This window comes from Mus musculus, chromosome 18 (genome assembly GCF_000001635.26).
Source record: "Mus musculus strain C57BL/6J chromosome 18, GRCm38.p6 C57BL/6J".
Lineage (NCBI taxonomy): Eukaryota > Metazoa > Chordata > Mammalia > Rodentia > Muridae > Mus > Mus musculus.
Genome location: NC_000084.6, coordinates 62,585,337 through 62,612,571, shown reverse-complemented (window position 1 = coordinate 62,612,571; position 27,235 = coordinate 62,585,337). Strand labels below are relative to the sequence as shown.

At 40.5% G+C, this 27,235-nt stretch overlaps 3 protein-coding genes across 10 annotated transcripts in view; 2 read left to right on the top strand and 1 right to left on the bottom strand.

Annotated features, from left to right (window-relative positions):
• Window positions 1–5,073, top strand: part of Spink13 (serine peptidase inhibitor, Kazal type 13) — a 133,889-nt gene extending 128,816 nt beyond the window's left edge. For 3 of the 4 annotated variants that reach the window (XM_030250229.1, XM_006525460.3, XM_030250228.1), the window contains exons 3-5: window positions 3,742–3,779; window positions 4,409–4,536; window positions 4,791–5,073. In XM_030250229.1, coding sequence (XP_030106089.1) covers window positions 3,742–3,779; window positions 4,409–4,536; window positions 4,791–4,839 — 215 coding nt within the window. In that variant the 3' untranslated portion in view covers window positions 4,840–5,073. The remainder of the gene's footprint in view (window positions 1–3,741; window positions 3,780–4,408; window positions 4,537–4,790) is intronic. The other variant, NM_001168423.2, reaches the window with a different exon arrangement.
• The window catches only part of Spink10 (serine peptidase inhibitor, Kazal type 10), a 115,469-nt gene that overhangs the window by 51,770 nt on the left and 36,464 nt on the right, over window positions 1–27,235 (bottom strand). The window lies entirely within an intron of this gene.
• Window positions 16,004–20,159, top strand: Spink7 (serine peptidase inhibitor, Kazal type 7 (putative)). Of its 2 annotated transcripts, NM_001001803.3 has the most exons (4): window positions 16,247–16,368; window positions 17,297–17,322; window positions 18,208–18,332; window positions 20,114–20,159. In NM_001001803.3, the coding sequence occupies exons 1-4, from the start codon at window positions 16,308–16,310 to the stop codon at window positions 20,157–20,159; spliced, it is 258 nt and encodes an 85-aa protein (NP_001001803.2). In that variant the 5' UTR covers window positions 16,247–16,307. The 2 variants fall into 2 exon arrangements, with proteins under 2 accessions (XP_017173429.1, NP_001001803.2); XM_017317940.2 differs by lacking the exon at window positions 20,114–20,159 and having other exon boundaries at window positions 16,004–16,368; window positions 18,208–18,393.

Sequence of the window (27,235 nt, the reverse complement as noted above, 5' to 3'; positions counted from 1 at the left end):
TGTATCAAGTTGACACACAAAACCAGCCAGTACAAACCCTATCTAGAAAATGATTTTTAATGTTTCAGAATTTCATACATGCATACAGAGCTTTTTTTTTTCAAATCTATCTTTCCCTCCCTCTCCTAGCTTCCACTATTCGAAGATGCATGTATGGGCACCCACTGCAATTTAGTTTTCATCCCTCCAGTGAATAGTGGTGATGAGCACACTCATGAGCTCCTTGGCCATTTGCATTGAGCCACTGATGACGTGCCTGTTGGGTGTTTGTTTTAATCCTAGATTTTAGGAGCTCATACATAAAAGTGAAAACACATGGAAATAGCAAGAAAAGCCATCTCTCAAGAGAACTACATTCTGACTAAAATGGACATAATGAAACTAACCCAAATCATCCTTGAATATAGCATTTTAGTGATATAATATTTATTCTAGAGAAAGCTTAAATATATAGTTTAGCAGGTCAGTCTTAAGTATTAGCTTGACGCCTGGGAAGAATGTCTTCATGAGAAACTGGTTACATCGGGTTTGCCTGTGGCATGTCTTGATTGCTAATTGACATAAGAAGACCCAGCCCACCGTGGGCGCACCATTCTCTAGGAAAGACATCAGAAAGTATGAGAAGAGAAAGTCTGCCAAGAGCCAGGCAAGCAGGCAAGGTTGCATTTATTCTTTATCTGGTTTTTGCTTATTGATGTGATGTGACTGCAATGTTTGATTTCCTACCTTGATGTCTTAACTAAATCTTGGAATTGTGAGCCAACGGAAGCCTTTATTCCCAAAGGTGTTTTTTTTTGGGGGGGTGGGGGTGGGGGGGAGGGGTAGGTGGGGGATGGGAGGTCAGGATATTTGTTACAGCAACAGATATGAAACTAGAATACTGCATTCAAGTTTGTGGAGTTCCTTTTCATCAAAGATAAAAATGAATTCTGTGAGCTATTTCATGCAAGTTCTAAATTTGAGCAATAAGTAAATATTTAACACACAGATCATGTTAGAATTATAAGGAAATTATTCTAAAAAGTCTTCTGATTTTTGAAAACTAAACAATATGCTTCCACATGAAGGGAAAAAACTATTTTAGAATAGTTTATTCTGTTTTTAAATTTTTCTTTAATATTATTATAATTGTTAGATTGTTATTGATTAAAATAACTTGAAAATTCAAAAAAGGGGATGCCAGGCATAGTTCAACAGTCCTTTAAGTCCAGCCCTTAGAAGGAAAAGGCAGAAGGGTATCTATGAGTCCAAGGCCAGCCTGGTCTACACAGTGAGTTCCAGGAGACCCAGGCCCACATAGAAAGACCCAGTCTTCAAGAATTAACTACTTAATTAATCTAATTAATTAATTAATTAATTAAGAAGGATGTCAACCTCTACAGAGGCAGGTTTGCCTTTATTAGAATAATGAAAAGCTATTCTCTGTGGGAAAAGAAAATGCACCAAGGCACAGGAGGCTTGAGGGTTTTCTGCATTCCCAAAGCTGTCAATTCTACCTGAAGTTCTTACCTATATGCTAAGTTCCTTGTCAAGAGTTTCCCAGCTCCTAACTGCCTGCAGATGTTATCAGGGTGTCAACTTTCCTGGGGAGAAGTTTCTCAGCTCACCCAAGGGTTTAGTGTTTAATTCATTAACTCTTCATTGTCTGTGTGTGAGTGTTTTGTATAGTGTGCAAGTGTTTGTAGACGGTGTGTATATGTGGGGTGCCTTACAAATGTGTGCAGGTCAGAGAAACACTTTCAGGAATCAGCTCTGCCTTCCACTGTGGACTCTGGGGGTCTAAGCCAATCCCCAGGCTTGTGCAATAGGTGCTTTAGTTTCCCAAGCCAGCTCCAATACGAGATTATTTTAAAGGAAAGGCAGATGAACAAAAAGTTACATTCAAAGGGCCAACATTGCCCGGTTCCATTTTTCTTTCTGCTGCAGTCACACATTATCCTCTTTGTACACAGTTTCAATTTGCTGGGTGTCCTGTGTTTTTTTTTTTATCTAAAGATTAGTTACACATGGTTCCCCTCTCGATGCTTCCATGACAGTAGGGGACTTCAGATGTCTATTTACAGCTTACTTTTCTCAACCTGTGGTGCATCTTAGAATTCCATCAGATCATAGTTCACAGGGGTCTTTCTTTCCACTGTTCAGTTAGATAGACTTTCACTGAGTAGACACAGCAAAACATTTGGTAGCTGATCTGTTTGAGTGTTTCATTTGCTTAGTGTGTAACAGCAAATAGTGCCTCAATAAATGATCTTATGCATATGAGTTTTTATGTTGATGGAGATATATCTTCAGAAGAAATTCATTGACTTGGGAGAGATGAAAACTCAAGTGTAATTTTGTTCAATATTGACAAATTTTCCTTCATAAATGAATGCTTTTCACTCTTGAAGAATGAAAATACCACTTTCCCAGCAGCTTTTTCACTCTTGAAGAATGAAAATACCACTTTCCCAGCAGCTAAAATAATAGGTGCTAAGTGGCCTTTTAGTATAATTTTAAATAAACTTGTACCATGAATTTAAATAGGATATCTTTTACAGTATTTTCTTCTGTATCTTCGGTGGGTATGAGTGTACATGAGTTATATGGGCATATTGGCTACTTTGAAATTGACGTTTTCAGTATTTTATTCTATTGCTTTGAATTTAATTTTGTAGTACTTTAAAAATATTTTTAATTAGGTATTTTCCTCATTTACATTTCCAATGCTATCCCAAAAGTCCTCCATACCCTTCCACCCACTCCCACTTTTTGGCCCTGGCGTTCCCCTGTACTGGGGCATATAAAGTTTGCAAGTCCAATGGGCCTCTCTTTCCAGTGATGGCCGACTAGGCCATCTTTTGATACATATGCAGCTAGAGTCAAGAGCTCCGGGGTACTGGTTAGTTCATAATGTTGTTCCACCTATAGGGTTGCAGATCCCAATTTTGTAGTATTTTGCAGATAGTGAGCCCAGGGCATTTTACATGTCATGTAAACACTCAATTAGTGAGCTATACTTCTGGTCCTAAATTCTGATGCATACTTTATAATGTAGGGATATTACCCCTAGTTAAAATACTCTATGGTGTTTTAAACCACCTGAAATAGAAACAGTGGTACAGCAGATCGCATCTTCACTCTGTTCTTCCACGGCTTTTCTCTACCTGTAGGCATGTAAAGCGTGCAACTAAAGCAGCTTTAAGAGTCAATCAGTCTCCTGAAAGCCAGGGTGCTCATTCTATTTGCTTATCAACAATGTGCCATGTTAAGTTAGCATCTTAGCAGGGCCTGTGGTGATGATATACTACTTACATATATGTAATTTAATAGAAGAGTGAAGTGCATGTAATTACTATAATTGTAGAAAAAGAAAACTTACTGGAAAAAACATTGTGATTTATTTTACTGACTGATTTATTTATCACAGTGCTGGGGTTGAAACCTGGGCTCTAATGCATACCCAACAAGCTCTCTGCAGCTGAGCTAGACACTCATCCCAGTGCTCTTTCCTCAGTGAGGCACCAAATATGCAAATGAAGTATGAGCTGTGAAAGTCAGATACAGGATAAATAAATAAGTAGATAGACAGAAAGACAGACAGACAGACAGACAGGGTGGTCCACAAAGGAATATGGCATGCAAATTCTGCTGCAGTAAATTGTTTTACATAGCTTTATGCAAATGAGTGACTGGTGGGTGAGATCATGTCCCATCGTGCACTATTTCTGCTAACCCAGTATGTTTGTTCTCTACTTACAGCGCTTATCAGATCACATAACTTTTCTCGATGGCCTAAGGTAAACTTAAATTCCTTAGTTCTAGCTTCTCTTTCTAATCTGATCACTCTCCTCAAAGGAGTCTAAAACTCTACAGAGGTGAGAACTACCTTGACAGATTTTCACATGGCCTAGATTGGAAGTGCACCTTATCTCTGCAGCCTGGACTTCCTCCCGGGTAGTGTAATCCTTATAACACCCTAACATGTTTTAGTAAATATTATAGTCAATTAGAGCACAATGAATACAGCTGAGCACTTAGTGAAGTAACAACCAACCCTCACTTATTCCTAGCCTCAATAGACATTCCTCACTCTTACCAACTACATGGAAGCCCTGTCCTCAATAAGTTCACAAACACATAAATATCATACCCATTAGCTTCTTACACAATAACATACTGGAATTGAGACAAGGTCAAAGGAAAACCTTTCACTTGGAGTTTAGTAGGAATTTTATTGATGATTACCATTCAATGATTATGAGATACATTAGGCAATGCATGGATACCCTATGGAAGTCCAAAAGACAGGAAATTCTACAGTGTTCAACTAGTAGGATTTAATATTATTTTTATGTGAGTTAGAGGTGAAAGGCAACTGATAAATGGGAAAAAATAAATTCCATTCCTATGATGTTTCTGTTTCCAGCCCCCATGCAAAATGTATTACCCAATAGACCCTGATTATGAAGCTAACTGTCCAGATGTGAAAGCATATGTTTGTGCTACCAATGGCTTGACCTACAAGAATGAGTGCTTCTTTTGCATTGATCGGTGGTAAGTTCAACTTAGCATGGCTATTCCTTTTTTATTCTATAATGGATCAAGATACTAAAAACTGCTTAAAATTTTCAAAACACATCTTGAGTAATCAAATCATTGAGCAAGGATGTGTAAGTTATGGAGAGTAGAGATATGTGGAATTGGATAAGCTTCCCCCACTTTAGGACTGCACTTAGAAGGTATGAAAGCACACTTAAAAACAATGTCCACTTCCTTTAAGGAACTAACTTTCTGTCTCTTTTCTTCAGGGAGTTTGGACCTCACATCCAGTTTGTCAAATATGGAAAGTGTGAATAGTGGTTAACGGAACACCTTCATTTGCTTACTCCTTTCATTACTTCATTCTGGGGATTATTTCTTTGGGAATTTGAGGCGTTTGATTTGCCAATTTTATTCATCTCTGTGCCATACCCAAATTTCAAGCCAAATGGAAAACAAAAGAGTCGAAAAATGAGAAAAAGGTCATATTTGTTGCAAATAAACATCTGAATAAATAAAGTGACTGTTACTCGTTTCTGTGCACTGTCAGTTCAAAGCACTGGTTCTCAGCCTTTCTAATGTGGTGGTGGTATGGGTGCCTTCCCTTCTTTTTATATTCTATTTCTAGATTATGTATTCCTTGTTCCTTTTGGGTAGAGTTAATCTCGTTAGACTAAACTTTTCTTCTGGTGTTTTCTATAGTGAAGGATGGGTAGATATACAAATAAAGAGATACATTTGTTTTCATTGTTGGGTGTAACACTTATCTCTCTCTGGGGATTTACTCCTCCAACCACAGCAAGTGTAACATTGATTTGGGGATGTTGAAAGCTATCACTAAAGCTGGGTAACTCCATGACTTCCTGCTCTGTCCAGCTTTCACAGGAAGGCTGTTTTTCTCTTTTGTTTTTATAGCTGTAAGGGAAACTAGTTAGGCAAAGCATGCCCACCGGTGTGACTGCAGCTGTTGATAAGTTTAATTAAGAGGACATTAGCAATCTCACTGGATTAACAGACTATAGATCTCTCCATACAGAAGCTGACTTTAAACCACTGGTTCTCAAACTCTGGGTTGAGTCTTCTTTGGGTCACATGTTAGACAACCTGCATATCAGATATTTACATTGTAATTAGTAATAGAAAATTATAGTTATGAAGTAGCAGCAGAAATAATTTTATGGTTGGGGTCACCACAGCATGAGGAACTGTCTTCAAAGGTCATAACATTAGGCAGGGTCAGGAGGATTAGATGTTCAAGATGACCGCAGCTGTTTAGTGAGTTTGATTTCATCCTGGAAATAATGAGGCCATATCAAAACAAACAAACAAACAAACAGTATTTGCACCTCCTTCCCCGAACTGACTCTAGTCTTTCCCTGAAAGATAATTTTATTGTTAGGTTTGTAGAGAGTGGAAATGTCCATTTTCCTCAAAGGCTTGCCTGGCTGAGGAAGCTTCAAGTCAATTTCTAGAATTGCAATGTTAAAGTACAGAATATCCGAATCAGTCTCTTTTCACAATTCATCTCTATTGCCCAGACACTGGCCATATCCCCAAAGTATCCCAGGGATTTGGGACCTAAACATATAACCTTCTTTACATACCAATGTCCTAGAGAATGGTGATGTCTATCTGCATACAGAACACCAAGTAGACAGGACCAGAAAACAATTTCCCGTGGAATATAATAATGTACCTCTAAATGTGCAAAACAAAGAAAATACATTAAAAGTTGAAGAGGGAAAAGCCAACTCATATATAAAGGCATGTCTACTAGGATAATACCTGACTTTTCTCATATATAAAGGCATGCCTACTAGGATAATACCTGACTTTTCTCATATATAGGCCTGGACAAATGTTCAACAAACTCTGAAAGACCACAGATGTCAGCCCAGACTACTAATCCACCAAGTCATACCAATCATAAAAACCTTGGGGTTAAATAACATCATATCAAATGGACCTAACATATTTTTACAGAACATTTCATCCAAACACTAAACAAAGTACTTTTTCCCCCTCATATTCTTATGGAAAGTTCTCTAACTGACCACATAAGACACAATGTAAGCCTTGGATTATATAGTAAAATTAAGATCTATAAACACTGGACCAGCAAACAGGCAGCATACACCAGCTGATGTGAGGCCCCCAACACACATATAGAGGACTTCCGGGTCTGTGTTCATTCAGAGATGATGCACCTAACCCTCAAGAGACTGGAGGCCTCAGGGAGTTAAGAGGTCAGGTGGGATGGGGATGGGGCATTCACGTGGAGACAGAGTGGGGTGGGGAGGAGATGTGGGATGTGGAGCAGTCGGAGAGTGGATGGGGGGGGGCGGGGAATGGAATATCGAGTGTAAAAAATAAATCAAAAATAGAATAAAATTTGAAAAAAAACCCCAGAAGAGTGGTGTTGTCCTTAAATGAGAAATCTAACTTGGATAATAAAAGAAGTGAACTACAAGATACGCTTCTCATGATTTCCTTATCTTATGCTTCTGCTTATTTGGTACTGATTCCATAAGCTTCTTCCTCTTGCTTGGCCAATCCTGCTACCCTGGCTCCTTATAAGCATCTGGGCTATGGACCCAAGTTTCTTCTCCTCTGTTCCTAAATATACATACCTTGTTAGCTCACTCCATCTTCCGAGGCTTCATCATTTTTTCTTTCTTCATTTAGTCTGGCTTAATTTATGACCCTTACCATTCAGTCTCTTGTGTGGCTTGTACTCCCTCATTTCAATTCCATTTTTCTTCCTTTGCCCCGTTGCCATTATAGAGCTCTGGGATGGGCATCTTTCAGGCTACATCTATTCCGAAGCACCTCCTATCCACCTTACTTCTCTTTTTTGCCAATTGCTCGCAAACAGGAAGATGTCCGTGCTCTACTGTCTTGATTACATAGATTTCTGACCCTTATAAATATGATTTCTCTTCCTAAAGATGATTGCAAAAGTGCTGTAGTTTCTCTACTGCTCTAGCTTGGGTGATTTGGCTTGCTAAATTTATAACTTCAACAAGTGTGAAGATTTGGGGGCATTGCAGGCCCAGAGCCATCACAACTCATCTTAGGCTACCCTTAGCTACTTAACAGCTGTCACTCGCTCACTTCTGTGTCAGACCTAGTATGACTAACAGGTAAGAATCTTTGGAATGTTACAAAACCCTCATTTCCACCAACCAACGGGCTAAGAATGACATTAGATAGCATATGGGGTCTATATTACATCGTTCTCTACTTTGCTTCACCACCATAGCATTTCCACCAATATAATTTTAAAATGCCTTCATTTATTAATTGCTTTATTATATAAAAGCCTCAGCAAATTGTTACCACATTGGGACAAGGATTTGATAGTAACTAAATCTGTTCCCAAGCTATGGTCGCTATTAGTTAGCCCCAGAATAAACGATCCTTTGAGTTGACAGGCTTTCTTACATAACCATGATTGCCTGATGATTTATTAATTGCCCACACTGTTGATCTTGCTCTCCAACTCGACTAATATGAAGTCACCCAAAGCTCCAATCCTCAGTCGCATGGTCTGGCCTGCCCTACCTTCATCCCTTAGTGTGACCTGCACCATGATCTGGTACATCCAGTTCCTATTCTAAACAAAACACACCCATATGGTATGCCACAATTTATATCTGAGAAGACAAAAGGAAAGAGCTGACCTGTTTGGAAAACTAGGACAAATTACAGTTGTTGCTGTTGTTGCTGTAATTATTATTATTTTATATATTACATCTCAACAGCAGTTTCCCCTACCTCCTTTCTTCCCAGTCTCCCACCTCCTCCCTTCTCCTGCAGATTCACTCCTCTTCTAGTTCCCTTCAGAAAATATCAGGCCTTTCAGGGATATCCATTGAACATGACACCGAGACATCTGAAGTTAAGTCCTTGGTAGTGTTTCTTATAGGTATCTTGTCTTTATTTTGTTGAGTAGGTATTTAAATCTGTTGTTGTTTCCCCAATGTGTCAGGATGAATGGGACTTAGGGTTCAGTCTTGGGGAACTCAGTGTTGATGCTCAAATGGCGTATCAGATGTGGTCCTGGCTCAGCTAGGACTAAGTGAAACTTCTGAGCCAGGAGAACTCTAGGGGAGATGCACAGGGTTCCTCCTCAGGTGATAGGGTAGGTGGAGTGCTGATCAGAGGCTGGGAGCTATATTTAAAGAGGAGGAACGTGTTGCAAGGAGGGACCCACTATTCTCTGATAGGCAGCTGAGTGACAGAGTTGGCAGTTGGATTTGTGGTTCTTACTCTGGAAAAGAGGAGTGAGAGAGCAGTCATGGAGTCTATGATGCTTAAGCAAGAGGCAGGGCTGAGTGAAGCTGGCAGGAGGAATCTAGGATCCCTACCTAGAGAAGTCAAGCAAGGAAATGACATATGACAAAGAAGACATATGGTGAGCTGGCAGGCAATGGGTATAGGTGGAGTTTGCAGCAAGAGTCTGAAGTCCCAACATAGGGTGAGTGGATGCGCAATATTACAGGTTGAGAACTGGTAGTCTAGGTTCTATACCCAGAGGTAAGGAATGGGGAAGCCCAGGCCTTTCTATGATACTCTGACAGAAGACAAGGATATGAGGAGTCCCATAAATCTGGGATCCCCATCTGGAGGGAAGAAACCTATGGTCTCTTTTTATCTACAGTTTCCTAGCATTTAAGTGTCCCAGTCAGCTATGCTATAGAAATATTACACAGGTTAAAAAATAAAAACTTCATTAACTTAAATTATGTGCTATTATAAGTAGAGTGATACAACCTCACAGCATTATGTTACAACTCACCCAGGATATGAATCATACCTTTCTCTTACATACCCACACAACATATAGGCTATTAGACCATTAGTCATTCTTGGTTGTCAGATGTGCTGCTGCTGTTGTGCATCATATTGTTCCTATCCAAGTAGCCACTCTGCAGCAATGAAGCACAGCATTGGGACATCTATATCATTCACTTTATCTTATCTTAGTGCATCATCAAACATCACCATGCATTAGCTCACATGCAATACCATAACGTGTATCACAACCCCCATTAGGATATGTTTTGCAATTGTTCTGTTGTATTACCAGTTGTTATTATTGTTCATCTCTTATACTTACTTCATAAAACTTTATCATAGGCAGGCACACATAGGAAAAACATAGGGTTGTACAGATCCAGGCACAAACAGAGGAATAGAAAGCACCTTGAGAAAGTTAAGGGGAGTTCAGAGCACTCGGGAGTCACACTTCTCCCATTCCCAGTCTCCAATATTATTTGTTTATTGATGGAATGAGTCAAAATGCAGACCCAGGAAGAAATGAATTTGCTGGCATTTTCAGGAGGCCAGTTTGGCTAAATCATGAAACACACTGTGGACAGGAGAAACACACAGGGAAAGGGAAGAGTAACAAAGGTATAATTATACTCTGGTCAATAAATGAAGGTTAAGTAGGGTCATAACAATGGGGCTCTAATCTAGTAGGACTGGAATCCTGATAGGACAGACACCCAGGTGTATGTGCTCAGAGACTAAACCATCCAAAGTGTTCTGGAGTCCAAAGATAGAAGCCTCAGGAGAAACCAGCCAAGATACAGCCTTAAACCTGGGAGAAAGGAAAGTTCTGATGTTTAAACTCCTTGGCTTTTGGAATTTTATTACAGCATCCTTAACTAATACATCATCTCATGCTGTCTGACTGTTGGGTTACAGGCAACCTTTCAGCTCCAAGCATAGTAGATGTGATGTTTATCTATTGCTCCTGACAGTGATGTAGGTACCCACTAATATCCAGATATGTGATGTGAATCAGAAGGGAAATTGTTGGTTATAGTCTATTCTCATTCCCTTGTCTACTAGCTGGAACTATTTACTGATGTGGATCAGGCCATTCTTTAGTAATAGGATCCTGAAGGGGAGATGCCAGGATAGGTGAAAGAAAAGACAGAAAATAGAGAACATAAAAGCTGAGTCCAGAGGTCTTGTGCACACTCTGTCTTATCCCAAGCAAGCTTATTAAGAAGTATAGCATCTTATGTACAATGTTCAAGGGAGAAATTGGACAGAATCACGAGAAACTATGATACAATGGGACAAAGTCAGCGAGGAGCTAACCAAACATGGGTTATCTTAAAACCTTATAGACCTATAGCCTTGTGTCTTAGTCAGGGTTTCTATTCCTGCACAAACATCATGACCAAGAAGCAAGTTGGGGAGGAAAGGGTTTATTCGGCTTACACTTCCATACTGCTGTTCATCACCAAGGAAGTCAGGACTGGAACTCAAGCAGGTCAGAAAGCAGGAGCCAATGCAGAGGCCATGGAGGGATGTTCTTTACTGGCTTGCCTCACCTGGCTTGCTCAGCCTGCTTTCTTATAGAACCAAGACTACCAGCCCTGAGATGGTCCCACCCACAAGGGCCTTTCCCCCTTGTTCACTAATTGAGAAAATGCCTTACAGTTGGATCTCATGGAGGCATTTCCTCAACTGAAGCTCCTTTCTCTGTGATAACTCCAGCTGTGTCAAGTTGACACAAAACTAACCAGTACACCTTGGGACTGATAACCACAGTCCCTATGGTGCAACGAGATGTGTTCTCAATGTATGAAGCCACAGCTACCCAAGGCCCTGGCCACAGGCCAATAATGACAAACTCATTCCTGGTTTTGAGAAGGAACTGTGTTCCTTCATACATCATGGTCTCAGGGAAAACTCCGGTTGACCAGTCAATCATCAGTGGCTCAAAGGAAATTGAATGCAGCTGATACACAGGACCCTTGGTTTTGCAAACTCCCTATTCCCATAAGCAACTGGAAACAGCCCTGCCACACACAAGGCCAGAATACCAATGCCCAGATCCCTCAGGCTCTGTCTTCTCCACACAGAGGAAGAGCAAGATCCAAAGTGCAGGCTATGTCAAGAAAAGACAAGAAAGGGCAAAGAAAACTGAGCCAGCGTAGGAAGGTAGACACTGAATGAACAGAGCAGAAAAAAACCATGGCCCAGAGCTGGCTCAGCTGAATGCATTGACCACAGTTTGAGATGGTCCCAAGAAGGCCTTGAGGTTTTAGGAGGTATGCCTTGTGGGTGTCATAGGGACAGAGTTCTGGGGACCGTGGTCAGAAGCCAGTATGGCAACAAGCAATGGAGTGAAGGGGAATAAACAGCAGAGTATGAGTCTTCTCATTCTTCACACTTTATATGTTAATTTGGGGGTGGGGTTTTTCTCTATGTCATGCTAGGCTAGGACTCAGAATTTCATGAGTGGTAGGCAACTGCTTTACCCTTGAGATAGAGCTATAAGCCCCACCCCCAGGATAGATTTTCAAGTTAATGTTAGTAGAAGCAGAGGCAGCAGAAAGTTCTAAGAAATAAAAGACATTTCATTTTGTTATGCTGTTCTTTACATAGACAGGTGTATAGGGTAGGGTAGGAAACAGTGGCGCTGGGACTTCCCCCACACAAGGACCCTCCCTCCTTCCAAGTGAACATCACACATGGAGAATTCCACACACTCTGACCCATGGCCCAGCCCATTCTGCCACTCATTTACAATGTCTTCCTGAATGCTTTTAGTTTCATGTTTATTATTTCACTGGTCAGTGGAACTCCAAATCTACTGCTTCTGCCATACACTTCACTACAATAGCAAAATTAAAGTGTATCTTCTTTAGCTTAAACTGCTACTCTTCTAAGTCCTAGTTCTTATCTCTGCTAAAACAAAGCAACTATTTGAACCTATCTCAGAGGCTCGTTCTAAGTTTGAGATGAACTAACCCTGATACATAGACACACAGATTCAGTACATACTAATGACTTAATGTACATTAGTTCTTACGACAGTCCACTGCTATAGACATTGTTCTATCCCATCTCTGATGCAATCTCTCTTATGTCCCTCCAAAGATCTGGCCCAGGAACACCTCAATCAATCCTTATTCTAACATAACCCTGAGCCATCCTATTCTTTCTTGGAGGGGGGTACCCCAAATCTGGTTAAGAAAAAAATGTGAAACTTTTGTCTTGGCATTTATGCTTTTGCATTGATTGTTCACTTTCTCCCACTGCATGGTCCCACAAGTCTGTTCTTCCTACAGGATTCAAGGCTTTGAATCCTTTGAAGGCACACACTGAGAAACGAACAAGCTGCCTGTAATCTGAAGAAAGCGGCTTTTCCACACCAGAACTTCTTCTCCTAGTGTATAGTTCAGGGTTTAGAGTGAAAAATCCCCACTCCACAGACATAGTTTCCAAAACCTGTCAAACCCCATAGCTGATCCCTTGACCTCGCTCCTCCTCACAAGGAGTCTCCACCCATCGGCCTCTGCTTTGTTTTTGTAAAAACCCAGAGTATCATGACCCTGGCCCCACCCTTGACAAATTCAATCTGATGTTTGCCTCCTAGCCATAGCCTACATAAACAATTACTTACATTCACCATACCTACCAGGTCCGCATTTTGTTTGAAACTTGACTTTTCAGAGTCTAACAGGAGTTTCTCTTCCAAACCTTGACACTCCCTAACACAAAGATATGCTTGTTGGAAGTCACAGATCTGCTCAGTCAACATTCGTAAAACTCACTCTCCCGCAGTTTCCACTCTGTGTCGTATGGATTTTGAGAGAAGTGCACAACAAGCTACTAATCAGGCTGAAGCATTGCCTAATGGCCGTCAGTTTCTATATCCATTTAGAATGATCTGACATACTCCCAACAATGTTGGTGCCAAATGTCTTCAAGCTACAGCACGCCTCCGTTCTTCTGTTGTCAAAAGCAGATTATGATGGGCTTCATTTCCTAATCTTTCCAAATAGCAACCTCCACACTCACCTACTTACCGAATCATCTGCCTTCTATGACAGAGGGGATGGCTTCACCTATGCCTTCAGCTGGTGTCTTCCTTTTATAGGGTTCTGGTTAGCCACCATCTGCCCTATGTCTTTATTTGCCCTTGGCTTTCAGAGACTCAGTATATGAAAGACTATGCTGAAAGAAGGCAATGGTTCTGCCCTTTCTCTTTTTCTCTGATGCTCAAATATCCAAAAGAATGCTCTGTAAGCCTTTTTTGCTTAAAAAAAAAAAAGGTAGTCCTTTTTCAAACTGCAAAAATTACAGGTCACCTTGAAACATGGTGTCTTTCTGTTGGTATTCTCTTTTATTTGGTTTTACGAGACAGGGTTTCTCTGTGTAGCCCTGGCTGTCCTGGAACTCACTCTGTAGACCAGGCTGGCCTCGAACTCAGAAATCCACCTGCCTCTGCCTCCTGAGTGCTCAGATTAAAGGCATGTGCCACCACGCCCGGACTCTGTTGGTATTCTTTATCTGTAATCTTTCATATCAGACAGGAGAAATTAGGACTGCTTGTCCCTATTAGGAACATCAGCTCTTGCCGGTGACTCTGCTCTGCATATTGTCCTTCAGTAACTAGAATCATGATCTTAAGAAAATTATGTCTTCAAATTATAAGTTGATAAAATTAGGGCAATAAACTGCCTAAAAATTGCATCCCACAACATTAGCTACCATATCAATATTCAATTAGGAGCCTAGAACTTGACACGGCACACACACATGCACACACAAGAATTATATACACCAGGCAGTGGTGGCACATGCCTTTAATCAGTCCCAGCATTTGGGAGGCAGAGGCAGGTGGATTTCTGAGTTCAAGGCCAGCCTGGTCTAGAGAGTGAATTCCAGGACAGCCAGGGCTACACAGAGAAACCCTGTCTCGAAAAAATAAGAGTTATATACATAGCATATTTTAGATATTGGTATTCTATTCAACAACATGTTGCACATAGACTCACAGTCCATGAAGAATATAATGAAGTTGAAAAATATCCCCATGACCTAGGTCTTTTTTGGCTATTGTAGCATGACTTTGCCCCATGAGATACATATTAGTTGTGTTTCACAATGATGAGATTATATGCAGTGATGAAATGTATTCAGCTCAACCACACTGCTAGTCATATAAAAGCACATAGCATACAACTATATGTGCTCACAGTACCTGATATAATGAATAAGTAACGTGTATGTTATATACTGTCTATTATTTTACTACTTATTCCTTCTACATATATATAAAAAAGTTTGCTATAAAACAGTATAATAATGTATTGTTTCAGGTAGTCTTATATAGCTCAGATTGTTTCTTAATGGTATTATAAACACTTGTTCCTTAATCTCATCTTTTTTATTCAAATTGTCCTAGAACAAATGAACTATAATATATATGTAATTTTATATATGCCCACATGTACATGTTCATATATACAGATTATATGTATGTATATATGACAGCTTGGGTGTATGTATAATTGTACTTTGTGATTTTTATACAATAAAATTATCAAGACATGCTACCCACCTTCTGTGTGTGTGTGCGCGCGCGCGTGTGTGTGTGTGTGTTTGAAGTTATACTTAACAGTCCAAAATATCCCACAAGGTAAACATGATTTGTGTTTCAGAGATAAATCAATATCTCTCAAAGTTAACTGACATATTCAATGGCTTTAAATGAACAATTCAAATGAGATCCACAATATACAATAGTTACACTTTTAACAATATTGTACTGCCTTCCCTGAAATATGTTAAGGTCTAACATTTAAGGAGAGGTGATGTCATTTATAATTTGTTTACTATTATTTGTAAATGCTATGTTTCAGAATGTACAAAATTAAGCTTACTACACAATGAGCTTTATATCCTCCTGTCTTCTGGGTTTTCACACATCTCCTTGAGTTTGACAGACAAATAGCAGGCAGTTGGATAATTGTGCCTGGACAATGCAGTATATAATTTAATGTTTGCCAACTACTTGTACTCATTCTTGTGTTGACCTTCTGGAGACATAGTAAAAATGACCATATCCATTCCATGTCCTCTACGGCTGGAAAAGATCATGAGACTAATAGCCATGTGTCAGGGGAGAACAATGACAAGGGTATCTCTCCTGGGATGTAACATTTACTTCGTAGCTGGAAAGGGACACCATCTGGGATATGTCTTCACCGCACTGGACAGCGTTATTCTAAACAGTGACAACATTGCCCATCTGGCAACCAGAGTACTATCTATGCATCAGCACCACAGAAGCGCCCATTCATAGAGGTACAATCTGTAAGTTATAGAAATCTCAAAAATACATGTAACCATAATATGACCACGCTTTTCTGACTAGTACAAGTTCACAGCTTCATAAATGCCTTATCCAAGATTATATAGCTGGGAAATGCCAACACCTTTCTCAAAGCCTCATAAGTCCCAAAGATGTTAGAGTTGCAAGACCCCTGAATGTTTAATAGGTTCCTTGCTTGGAGAATGAGACTGTATTGTCTCGGGAGCCTAAAATGTGGATATACCATGGCTTGGCTGTGTTTAAAACCTTACATTTGAGTAGAATAAATCACGCACGTAATATTCTTTTGTTTCTTATCTAAAACAAGAAATCCATGCTTGATCTTTTCTGTGCAAAGCTTAGTCTAAGTAACTGTCTTCACTTATGCAACAGATAGAAAAATACTGTTCACCTCAGATCACCCACCTGTCAGTGAGTAGGGACCCAGAATTTGGCTGACAGGTGTGGCAGCACCATTCAGGGTGTGGCGTGCTTTGCGAGCCACTCGGGTCCTATGCTGACTTTGGATGAGCTCACAGGAAAGGTGGAGAAACCGAGGCTTGCCATATAAACCTGACCCCTCGCTGAGTACATGGCACATTCAGCTTCAAGCCAGTCTCGCATCACTAGCCTCTGCATCACAGAGCTCTCCACCATGAAGCTTGTTGGTGGTCTCCTGCTGCTCTTCGCAGCAACCTATGTCTGCAACTGCTCTGGTGAGTTGGGTAAGACGGTGTCACATACAGTCCTGAAGATTTTATTTTTCATGTACTTTCTCCCAGGATCTAAGCTGCTGACATAAATATCTGATCAAGTGGATTTAAAGTGAGAGAAACAGATCTGATCAGGGAGAGGGATCGTGGTTCTGGCTGTACTTTGAGGGATTGGAATCTAATCTCTTCCCTTGCAAGGATTCTTACTTGGCACCCATGGACCAAAAAATGTCCTAATTTCTCTATAAATATTTATTGTGTAAGGATACTTACAGCTGTGTCAGTAGATGGCTGTTCCATGGTGCAGAAATACAGAGGTCCTTAGGTGTCTTCATGGATCCATATAGTAGAATCTAACTAAAAGACACTTCTCTGGAGGTCTCAAGTTAATGATTTTGCTTTTAAATTGTGAAGAGGTATGTAGTTAAAATAAATTTCTAACTTTTTTAATGATATCTAATTACTTTACTGTTTGCTTGTTTGTTTGGCACAGGGTTTAACTATGTAGTTGTAGGTGCCTGGGATTTGCTACGTAGACTAGGCTGTCCTTGGACTCACAGAGATCGGCCCGTCTTTGCCCCTGAATGCTTTGGTTTAATGTGTGCACCACCACATCTACCCCCTATATCTGTCTGTGTTGATTAGGAGAGAAAGTATATCAGAGATAAGGCTTCAGTAGCAACTGGCTTTTTGAAATACACCATAGCCTCCAAAATGAATAAATAAATGTGCCTTCCTGATTCAAGGGCTTACCCATTGGCTGTTCAAGTCCCTAAGCAAACTGCTGTGATTTTGCATAATGATAGGGTCTATGCTGAAATTCATTGCCGGGGGAAATGAAATGTCTTTAACTGAAGAACAAATCAGCTTTGAGTAATGAAATCCCAGGATTTGCTCTGTTTGTAATGCTTTCATTGTATTTTCCTTTCAGAAGTTACTAGCCACCCTTCAGCAACAGTAAGTATGTTGAATAAAAATTTTAATTTCTATTGGCTGTCTCTTATTCAACAAATATCTATGAAAGATCAATACATCGCTCATGTATGATCATTTAAGGAAAGCAACAGAGGAGACAGACACAGATGGAGAAACGTTTTCTACATTTGTAAATGGCCAATATAGTAGAATGTTTCTTACTCGCCTCCTGAGTATTAAAAAAATGGGATTTTATGCAACAAAAAGTTAATTATGTGGAAAGAATTCATCCTCCTAGCTAGCCCATATAAAAGATACACAATCCGGGTATTTTATTTATAAACTGTAAGCCTGGATTGGAGGGTTGGAGCTATACTAACTTACTCCCCAGCTATAAAGTCCCTTGTTACTTGCTGTTTCTCCTAGCCATGTGCTCATGTCCATGTCCTCTCATGGCTGCCTCCTCCACCTTTGTCTTCTTTCTTCCTCCTCTGCCTCTACCAGCAACCTCCCTCACTGGATCCTTGAGTTTCACCTTTCTCCCTCCACTGCCCAATCACAGGCTCTAGCCTTTTATTGACCAGTTAAAATGAGCAGCAAGGTTCACATAGCATCACTTGGTGTAGGTGAGGATCTGTACAACTTGAGAAGCCAGTATTTCACACTAGAATACAAGCGCCATCAGACCAACCCCCTACATAATTGTAAGGCAAAGAAATGGCCAGCGATTGCTCACCAAGTGTGGCATTAAAAACTAGGAAGGGTTCTGGCACTACTGGTATTTGTCATGATGATGATGCCACTCTTTATAAAAGCAATTTCAACAGCATCAGAACTGCTGAGATGTATGTAGCCTGTCTAGTTGACCCAATGTAGTTATCCTTGTGGTATTTGAGAAAATCAGGACATTCTCTTGTGTCTGACTAGGTGGACTGTGACATATACAAGAAGTACCCAGTGGTGGCCATCCCTTGCCCCATTGTAAACATACCAGTTTGTGGATCTGACTATATCACTTACGGGAATAAATGCAAGCTGTGTACAGAGATCTTGTGAGTATCAAATACAAAGAAACAATGTCTGGGAACCATGTTCTCTACTCAAATCCTTCCCCTTCCCAAGATCCCTCTTAACTCCTTACGGTCTACTTTTTCTCATGCAGAATAGAATGTGGGAACAAAAATTGGCCAACTCTTCTGCCAGCTTGAACTGCTCTTATCCGGCTCACAGATCCAATTGTTGTAATTCTGAGTTTAGTTCTTGATTTTTCAGACTCAAATTTGCCTCTGTAATCTAGAGGCAAGTCATGAGTTACCAAAACTGGCCATTTGGAGTGGCCCCCAAACCCAAGTTCAATTTTCACTATTTTATGAAGTGGAATTCCATACAACTTCCTATTTTTAAAAGGTCTATGAATAGGTAAAATGCACTATCCTATGTGATTTCTAAAATACTATGCACTTTTAATGCATCTGGCCTTTAGTCTCAGGTTCCTATAGACTCTAAGCATCAGTAGTCTTAAATGAGATAGCCACTGAAATTGATTGACTTTCCTTTTATCTAAAATGAGGGATGCAGGCTGAAATTAGTAATTCAAAATCCCATCGACGTGGTTAGTTTAGGTATTTTGTTTAGTCTGCACAGTGTTTGGAAGGATAGTTATTAGGCAAATACCATTTACATTTTTAAAATGTAAAATGCAACTTAGCACTCTTGCTATCATATACCAAATTTAATTTTTATTATTGCTAACTATCTTTTAGCAGTGATACTTATGTTGGGACACTTATCTCATGTCCAGAGTTCTCTTTATTGTGATTATCTTTTTTTATTAGATATTTTCTTTATAAACATTTCAAATGCTATCCCGAAAGCTCCCTATACCCTCCCTCTGCCCTGCTCCCCTACTCACCCACTCCCGCTTCTTGGCCCTGGCATTCCCCTGTATTGGGGCATATAAAGTTTGCAATACCAAAGGGCCTCTCTTCCCAGTGATGGCCGATTAGGCCATCTTCTTCTACATATGCAGCTAAAGATACAAGCTCTGGGGGTACTGGTTAGTTCATATTGTTGTTTCACCTATAGGGTTGCAGACCCCTTCAGCTCCTTGGGTGCTTTCTCCAGCTTCTCCATTGGGGTCCCTGTGTTCCATCCAATAGATGACTGTGAGCATCCACTTCTGTGTTTGCTAGACCCCGGCATAGCCTCATACAAGACAGCTATAACAGGATCCTTTCAGCAAAATCTTGCTGTGCAATATTGTCTGGGTTTGGTGGCTGATTATGGGACGGATCCCCCAAGTTAGAATCACAGGTTGGGTCTGAGACCAGAGAACATGCCTACATATACATTTATGTTTGGAAAGTTTCATTTCACAAAAGGAAAGATTCTTTAACCCAGACACATCTACAGCCCTGGACCATGAAACTGGGCATGAGGTCCTGAGAGGGAGACATGGTAGAAGGCGTCCTCACTATTACAGTATCCAGCTGCATCCCTGCCCTGCTGACCAGGAAGAGCCGAAAGATAGGCTACGTCAACTCCTTTTGTGGAGTCTTCTTTGTTCTTTTGCTACCTCAAGTAATCCTCCTGCCTCTGGGATCAGTGGAGGAAGTGGATGGGATGGAACCATGATTGAAGCAGAGAACTTCTGCTCTGTGGCAACAGCATGGTGCTCTGGAACTCAGACTCGCCATTTTGTGGAAAGAGGTTCTGCTACGCAGTCCTGTTCTTAGCCATAAGGAGGTCCCACCACCACTTTCTTTGTTTTTGTACTTCTTCTCAACTTCTGTTTCTGCCTTTGTTTACTCTTGTTGTTCATGTCTTCCCTCAGGAGAAGCAATGGAAAAATCCAGTTTCTTCATGAAGGGCACTGCTGATCTCTCCATGGACATAGAAAGAACAGCGATGCCTTCATCATGTGCGTTACAGATGGGCTCTGATCGGAGTCCCTTCTCTGTTGATGTTCTGGTGGAGTCGGATCTAGATTCAGTCACCATCACTGACTGTGGAAAGTCCTTGTGATCATTCCTATCAACTTGTGTCTCCTAATATAATACCTGTTTAGTCATCTGAATTAAAATAAATCTCTCCAGAAAGTTTACTTTTACTTCAGTTTGTATTTGATTCAAGGATGAGTTACAGAATTGCAAATATAACGTAATTTGAGAAATAGACAATAGTTGTTGTGCAGGAGACAGTTTTGAATAATAAACACTGACTGATTTTCAAAACAAAGCACACCCCAACACGCACAGATGTTCACTTCAGTCCTCCTCACTTCCAGTCTGTAACTATTGACTATGGATGGTATTCATGTTTATTTCTATCTTTTTATCATAGTTCCAGAAACCAAACTTCTTTCATTCTAAAAAGTCATTCCCGGGGATATGGTTTGTCCTTCCTTCCTTCCTTCCTTCCTTCCTTCCTCTCTCTCTCTCTCTCTCTCTCTCTCTCTCTCTCTCTCTCTCTCTCTCTCCCTCTCTCTCTCTCTCTTTCTCTCTCTCTCTCTCTCTCTCTCTCTCTTTCTTTCTTTCTAAGCATTCCATAGCTTCTGGAGCAATCTCCAACAAAATACAGAAGGAAAAGTTACCACCCCATGGGAAAATCCAAACATTGATGTAGAAGTCCTATTATATGAATGCTGTACTTACCTATAGCTGAAAATTACATCCACAAGACCATCACCAGCACACCTAGTAAGACCTCTAGATAAAGAAGTTTGCTCCTTTCCCAAGAAATAAATTTCCAAATAGCTGAAGATGAGAACTAGGTCTTCTTTAACACCTACTTTCTCCAAAGAGCTGGGGAGATGGATCAGTTGGTAAAGTGGTTGCCAAGCAAGCATGAGGACATGAGTTTGATTCATAGCATCGATGTTGAAAACCAGTAGTGATGATATGCACGTGTTATTCCAGGGCTAGGGAAGTAGGTACAAGTGGGGCCCTGGGGCTTAGTGGTCAGAGCATCTAACCAAACCAGAGAGGCTGAGGACCTATCAAGAAGCTCTAAGGAATTAAACCAAGGTTAACCACTGTCCTTCATTCACACATTCACGTGTACACACACCATGTGTGTGCCAACAGAAAACACTTAGTATATAACACACATAAATAATAAACTAAGTAAAAATTTTACAAGATTAAAACTACTTGATTACTCTATAGACAGAACACTTCAGAAGTGAGCTTATCCCTTCAGGTTTTTTTTTTTTTTAATAGAAAAGAAAAGGAGGAATGTTTTTCATCAAACTTTGAAAATAAAACCACAACCTTTGGAGAGCAGGGAATACCATCCAGTCCTCCACTGAGGTATTCTGTTAGCCCTGAGTACCCTCTACATGGAACAGTGGAGCTGTCTTCATCACCGTCCTGTTGTGTGTCACCTAGGATTCTGTAACACTATTTTTCCACCCATTTACTGAGCCTGGGTGATGACCAGGACCATATGGCTTTCACTTTCTATCTGTGTCTGAAGCCATAGGATACCTACAAAGATGGGAAATGCCACCATCCACTGGCTGGTCTTCTATATGTCTCTTCAAGGTCCTGGGATGTGGCAAGTATGGCACTATGGAGACTGTGAGAAACGGCATAAGAACAGTCATGTGAAGTATGAGAGTTGAAACAAGATGCAAGAGCATCATACCTCGTTCCACTTCTCACAGGGATAATTTTGTCATGTGACTTGGACGTTTTGCTGTTTGGCACATGTCTGTATGATGCTACTGGGGTTCACTAATTATCTAAGTCAAGCCCAAGAATGGCAGCCACTGGCCTGTGATTACAACATTTGGTGAAGGTAAAATTGATCTGAGCTGTGGCTATTCGCAAGAGTGTCTCATGGAGAGCAGGAGCCAATGGTGGCCTCTACTTTTCTTAGAAATTGACGAGTAAGACAATATTCATCATGCACACACATGCCAGAAGCCTCAGCCAGAAGACCTACTCACTACTGAGCCGGTAGTAAAGAAACAAATGATACAGTGATGGTCACATCTTGGTCCAGTCTCCTTGCTCTGGTGGTATCACTTTTCCTTCCTGGAGGAAGTCTCTGAATAGTCATAAACATCTTTTTTTTTTATTAGATACTTTCTTCATTTGCATTTCAAATGCTACCCCAAAAGTCCCCTATACCCTCCCCCCTGCCCTGCTCCCCAACCCACCCACTCCCACTTCCTGGCCCTGGCATTCCCCTGTACTGGGGCATATAATCTTCGCAAGACCAAGGGCCTCTCCTTCCATTAATGTCCTATTAGGCCATTCTCTGCTACATATACAACTAAAGACACAAGCTCTAGGGGGGTACTCGTTAGTTCATATTGTTGTTCCCCTAATAGGGTTGCAGACCCCTTTAGCTCCTTGGGTACTTTCTCTAGCTCCTTCATTGGGGTCCCTGTGGTCCATCCAATAGATGACCATGAGTATCCACTTCTGTATTTGCCAGGCACAGGCATAGCCTCACAAGAGACATCTATATCAGGGTTCTGTCAAACAATGAATTCATGAATTTCATAGGCAAATGGATGAATCTGGATGATATCATCCCGAGTAAGGTAACCCAATCACAAAAGGACACAAATGATATGCACTCATTGATAAGTGGATATTAGCCCAGAAACTTAGAATACCCAAGACACAAGTTGTGAAACACATGAAACTCAAGAAGAAGGAAGACCAAAGTGTGGATAGTTTGTGCCTTTGTAGAATGGGGAACAAAGTACCCATGAAAGGAGTTACAGAGACAAAGTTCAAAGCTGAGATGGAAGGAAGGACCATCTAGAGACTGCCTGCCCCACCTGGGGATCTATCCCATAAACAACCACCAAACCCAGACACTATTGCATATGCCAGTCATGAACCTTTTTATGGAAGTATTAGGACTGAATACATCCACGAGCATCTGTAAAACATCAAAAAGAAATGAGGAACGTGATGAGGAGGAACCAGGATCCAGGAACACAAAAAGACTGTTCACTGGTCACATACTTCAGCGTCTTCTTTGTTTTCCCTTGTGCTCATCCCTCCATTTACCAGTCATCTCCAGAGAATCATTTCTAAAGCAAAGACCTCATCCCCCATTCATCACTAGCGAACACTTTGGTGAGTCTTGCTTCCTACAGCCTTCTGGTACCAGCCTCTCCCTTCCCCAAACCATCCTCTCCATTTTTTACTCTCCCCCAGTTTAGTCCCTGTCTCTCTCAGAAATTCCTGTGAACATGCCAAGTCAGCATATGCTTATACCTCTTCCCAGCTTTCTGGCTTCTGTACCACCTTTCAGCCCTAACGCTATCTTCTCTAAAAGGTTTGACCTCTGGGTTTCTCCTAGATTAGCTCTTTTTTGAAAAAAAATATTTTTATTTTAAACTCCAGATTTTATTCCTCTCCTGGTATACCCCCATACCACATCCAATACCTCCTCTCCACCCCCTGGAGCCTCCAGTCTCTTGAGGGTTAGGTGCATCTTCTCTGAATAAACCCAAACTGGGCAGTCCTCTGCTGTGTATGTGTTGGCGGGGGGGGGGGGGGGGGGGGGGCTCATAAAAGCTGTTGTATGCTACCTGGTTGGTGTTTCAGTATCTGAGAGATCTCAGGGGGTCCAGGTTTATTGAGACTGCTGGTCCTCCTACAGAGTCAATCTCCTCAGCTTCTTCCCTGTAATTCAACCACAGGGTTTAGCAGCTTCCGTCAATTGATTGGGTGCAAATATCTGCCTCTGACTCTTTCAGTTGCTTGTTAGGTCCTTCAGAGTGTGGTCATGCTAGGTCCCTTTTGGTGAGTGCTCCATAGCCTCAGTAATAGTGTCAGGCCTTGAGGCCTCCCCTTGAGCTGGATCCCACTTTGGGCCTGTCCCTGTACCTTCTTTTCCTCAGGCTCCTCTCCATCTCCATCCCTGCAGTTCTTTCAGACAGCAACAATTAGATTAGCTCTTACAATATTATACTTCCATTCTAGTCACTATCTGCCTTCTCTACTATGTTGAGAACCACTCAAACCCACCACGGATTGGATTTCACTGCGCTTCCACTTTACCTGTTTCTTATAGGTTGGCTTCAACCAGTGTACATAGAATATATAATGCTCTGCCTAGTAAGTAGTTAGCCAACAAATGGTGGGTTTAAGAAACAACTGCAAATATCCGTGATTGTCATAGATTTCCTGCTAACTACATAGGTAATTTTGAACTTAATGGTTTTTTTCTCACCTCTATCTATCCTAAGCACCATCCCGCCTGTTATTGCCCTGAGCTACCACATCTGTCATACCAGAAGTCAACCAAGTACCTTGACTGTGACAGAGTAAAAATATACAACCACCTATCAGAGACTTTGGAAGATCTATGCCATTTTCTGATTTGGATCAAAAAATACAATGTTTCTCTTCTGCTTTTGTGATTCCTCATAGCAGGGTCCTGGTTTTGGTGATCTTGTTTATTTTTCTTCTACCAACCCTATAGGTAATGGTGCCTTACTTGAATATGTAATGTTTAAACTTTCAGAGAAAGAAACATTAAAACAAATCCGATTTTGAATGTATATAAAACTATACACTCACTATTCTAATGCCTTAGATTCCTCCAACCAAATTCTATATTGCTTGAAAACAGCAAATGGAACAAGTTTTATTCAGCAAATACAAAGAACAGGAGAACCACATCACTGCCTCCACACGTGAAGGCACGTGGATGGCTAATGAGTGTTTTTAGCCTAAGGAAGGAGGCAGGCAGCAGCTGGTAGCCAGAGTGTCAGTAAAGAATAGGTGTGAGGGAGTAAACTTATGAAACATTGTGAAGAAATAGTTCATGCATCGAGTTGGTGGACATCGGAACATTTGTGTTGTTATTAAACCATGTGTCTGCCATATGCAGTCTCGTATTACTGATGACTTGTGATTAAATAAATAAGACATAGGGCAGACAAGGCAATAGACATAGATGCAAATTTGCTCTGAGTTTGGGATTTGCTAAGAGCATCAATACACTGAATTTTAAGAAAAAAAATGTGCTTCTTTCTTAAATATTATAGGCTTCTTTGACCATAAGGGCGTTTTGTTTCAAGGGACCTATTAGTTTGCTAAAAATAGTTGGGGTGTGGCCATGGAAGCAACCTAAAAAGGTTAAATGGACAGAGAAAGCACAGGACATAGCAGGAGTGTATCCTTCTGGCTGCCTTTCTTCTTCCTCCATAAAAGCTTCCACAATGAACGAAACAAAATTCAGGACACCTTCTAAATGAATCTTTTGATAAAAGAAGAACTGTGGAAATTGATTCCGCTTAAGAAGGAAATCTTATAATCCATCAGGGTTTAGGGATTCACAAAGGAGTTGTAGTGCCTTCTTTTAAAAACGATTTATTTAGAAATAAAACAAGAATCACAATAGAAAGTCAAGACAAACACATCATTTTTTTAAAACATTCTTTTTATTCATAAGATAGTTTCATTTTTGATTATCAGCAAATATTCATTAAACAAAAAGGTGTTTTGTTGCAATATTTTTATATTTGCATGTCATATACCCTCCCTCAATCAGTGCTCATTATCTTCCATTGTTCTTCTTTTATTCTTTTACTGGTTTCCTTCCTGCTCCTAATAGTCCACTTTATGTTTTCATGTCATGTGTATATATTTTAATTATATATGTATGTATTTATGCATATATATATACATATATATATTCACATTGATAAGTGGATAAGTGGAAAACTGGCATATTTCTCTTTCCTGGTGGCCTACTTTGTTTATTATAATGATCCCCACATCTATACATTTTCCTTCAAATGCCATAATTTTATTTTTTTATGGATGAATAAATTTCTATATATACAAGGAAGATTTTCCTTATCTGTCCTCCTAACTCATGAAAATCACAATCCGTAAGAAGCCTTTTAGTTTTTACATGCATACCCGATGTTTACATGCTGACACTAACATCATAAATATGATTTTATTTATATTATATTTATACATAAAGCACAAGAATATTTGCATATCTATGGTCTTTTTTTTCTTCTCTCCACCTGGGCAGACAGAGAAGTGCAAAATGCTCTTCTTCCTTTTAAAAGCAGCAATGCACTTGGATAATTACTAAGTATAACCTTTGAGACTGTACATAAATGCCTCTAGCTCTTCAACAAATTTGAAACTTTTATTTGTTTTTATTTTATTGTATGTATAAATATTTTGCCTGCCTGTATATCTGTCCAGCATGTGCGTGCAGTGACCCGCAGCCAGGAGAGCACTGAATCCCCTCAAGATTGATTTAAAGATGGTTCAGAGCCACTATATATGTCCTGGGGATCAGACCTCGTCCTCAACCACCACACAACCTCTGCAGCCTAAATTTCTAGTTCCTGGTCCATCCACACATACTTGAACTTTTAGTCAGTCCTGCTTGGAAACATGGCAATCATTGTCAAAGAGTCCGGGAGCACTCAGTCTGCACAGTGGATCATTAACATATTCACACAGATCATAATCCCAGCGCTTTGAGGATGCCAGATGTTTTTCCTACAGAAAACAGGTAGATTCATAGGTACTTGGCTATCTCTCTCACTGGCTACACTCCTTGTACTCACTGTATGTAAACTGAACATTTTGTATTGGAGACTGTGTCACTGTTCAAACCATGGCAACTAGGATTGAGGAATGCACTTACAATATTAGAACAATGCTGAAACCTGTCCTAGAAGCCTTCCAGTTGAAGAGGAATGTAAATGAGAAAACCAAATAGCTGGTGATAGCAACCATTGCAATCACTGCACCAAACCCACGTGAAGAGGAAACTATTGCATGAAGGTGAGAACTGTACACAAGGACCTGAGTCTGAAGCCCTGCCATCATTCTGTAGCTCTGAGATCTTAGGTGACTTAACCTCCCTAAAGACCAGTCTCTGTCTATAAAACGAGAAAATGACACTCCCCACCTCAAGCCTATATGTTAGTCAACTAACACAGATG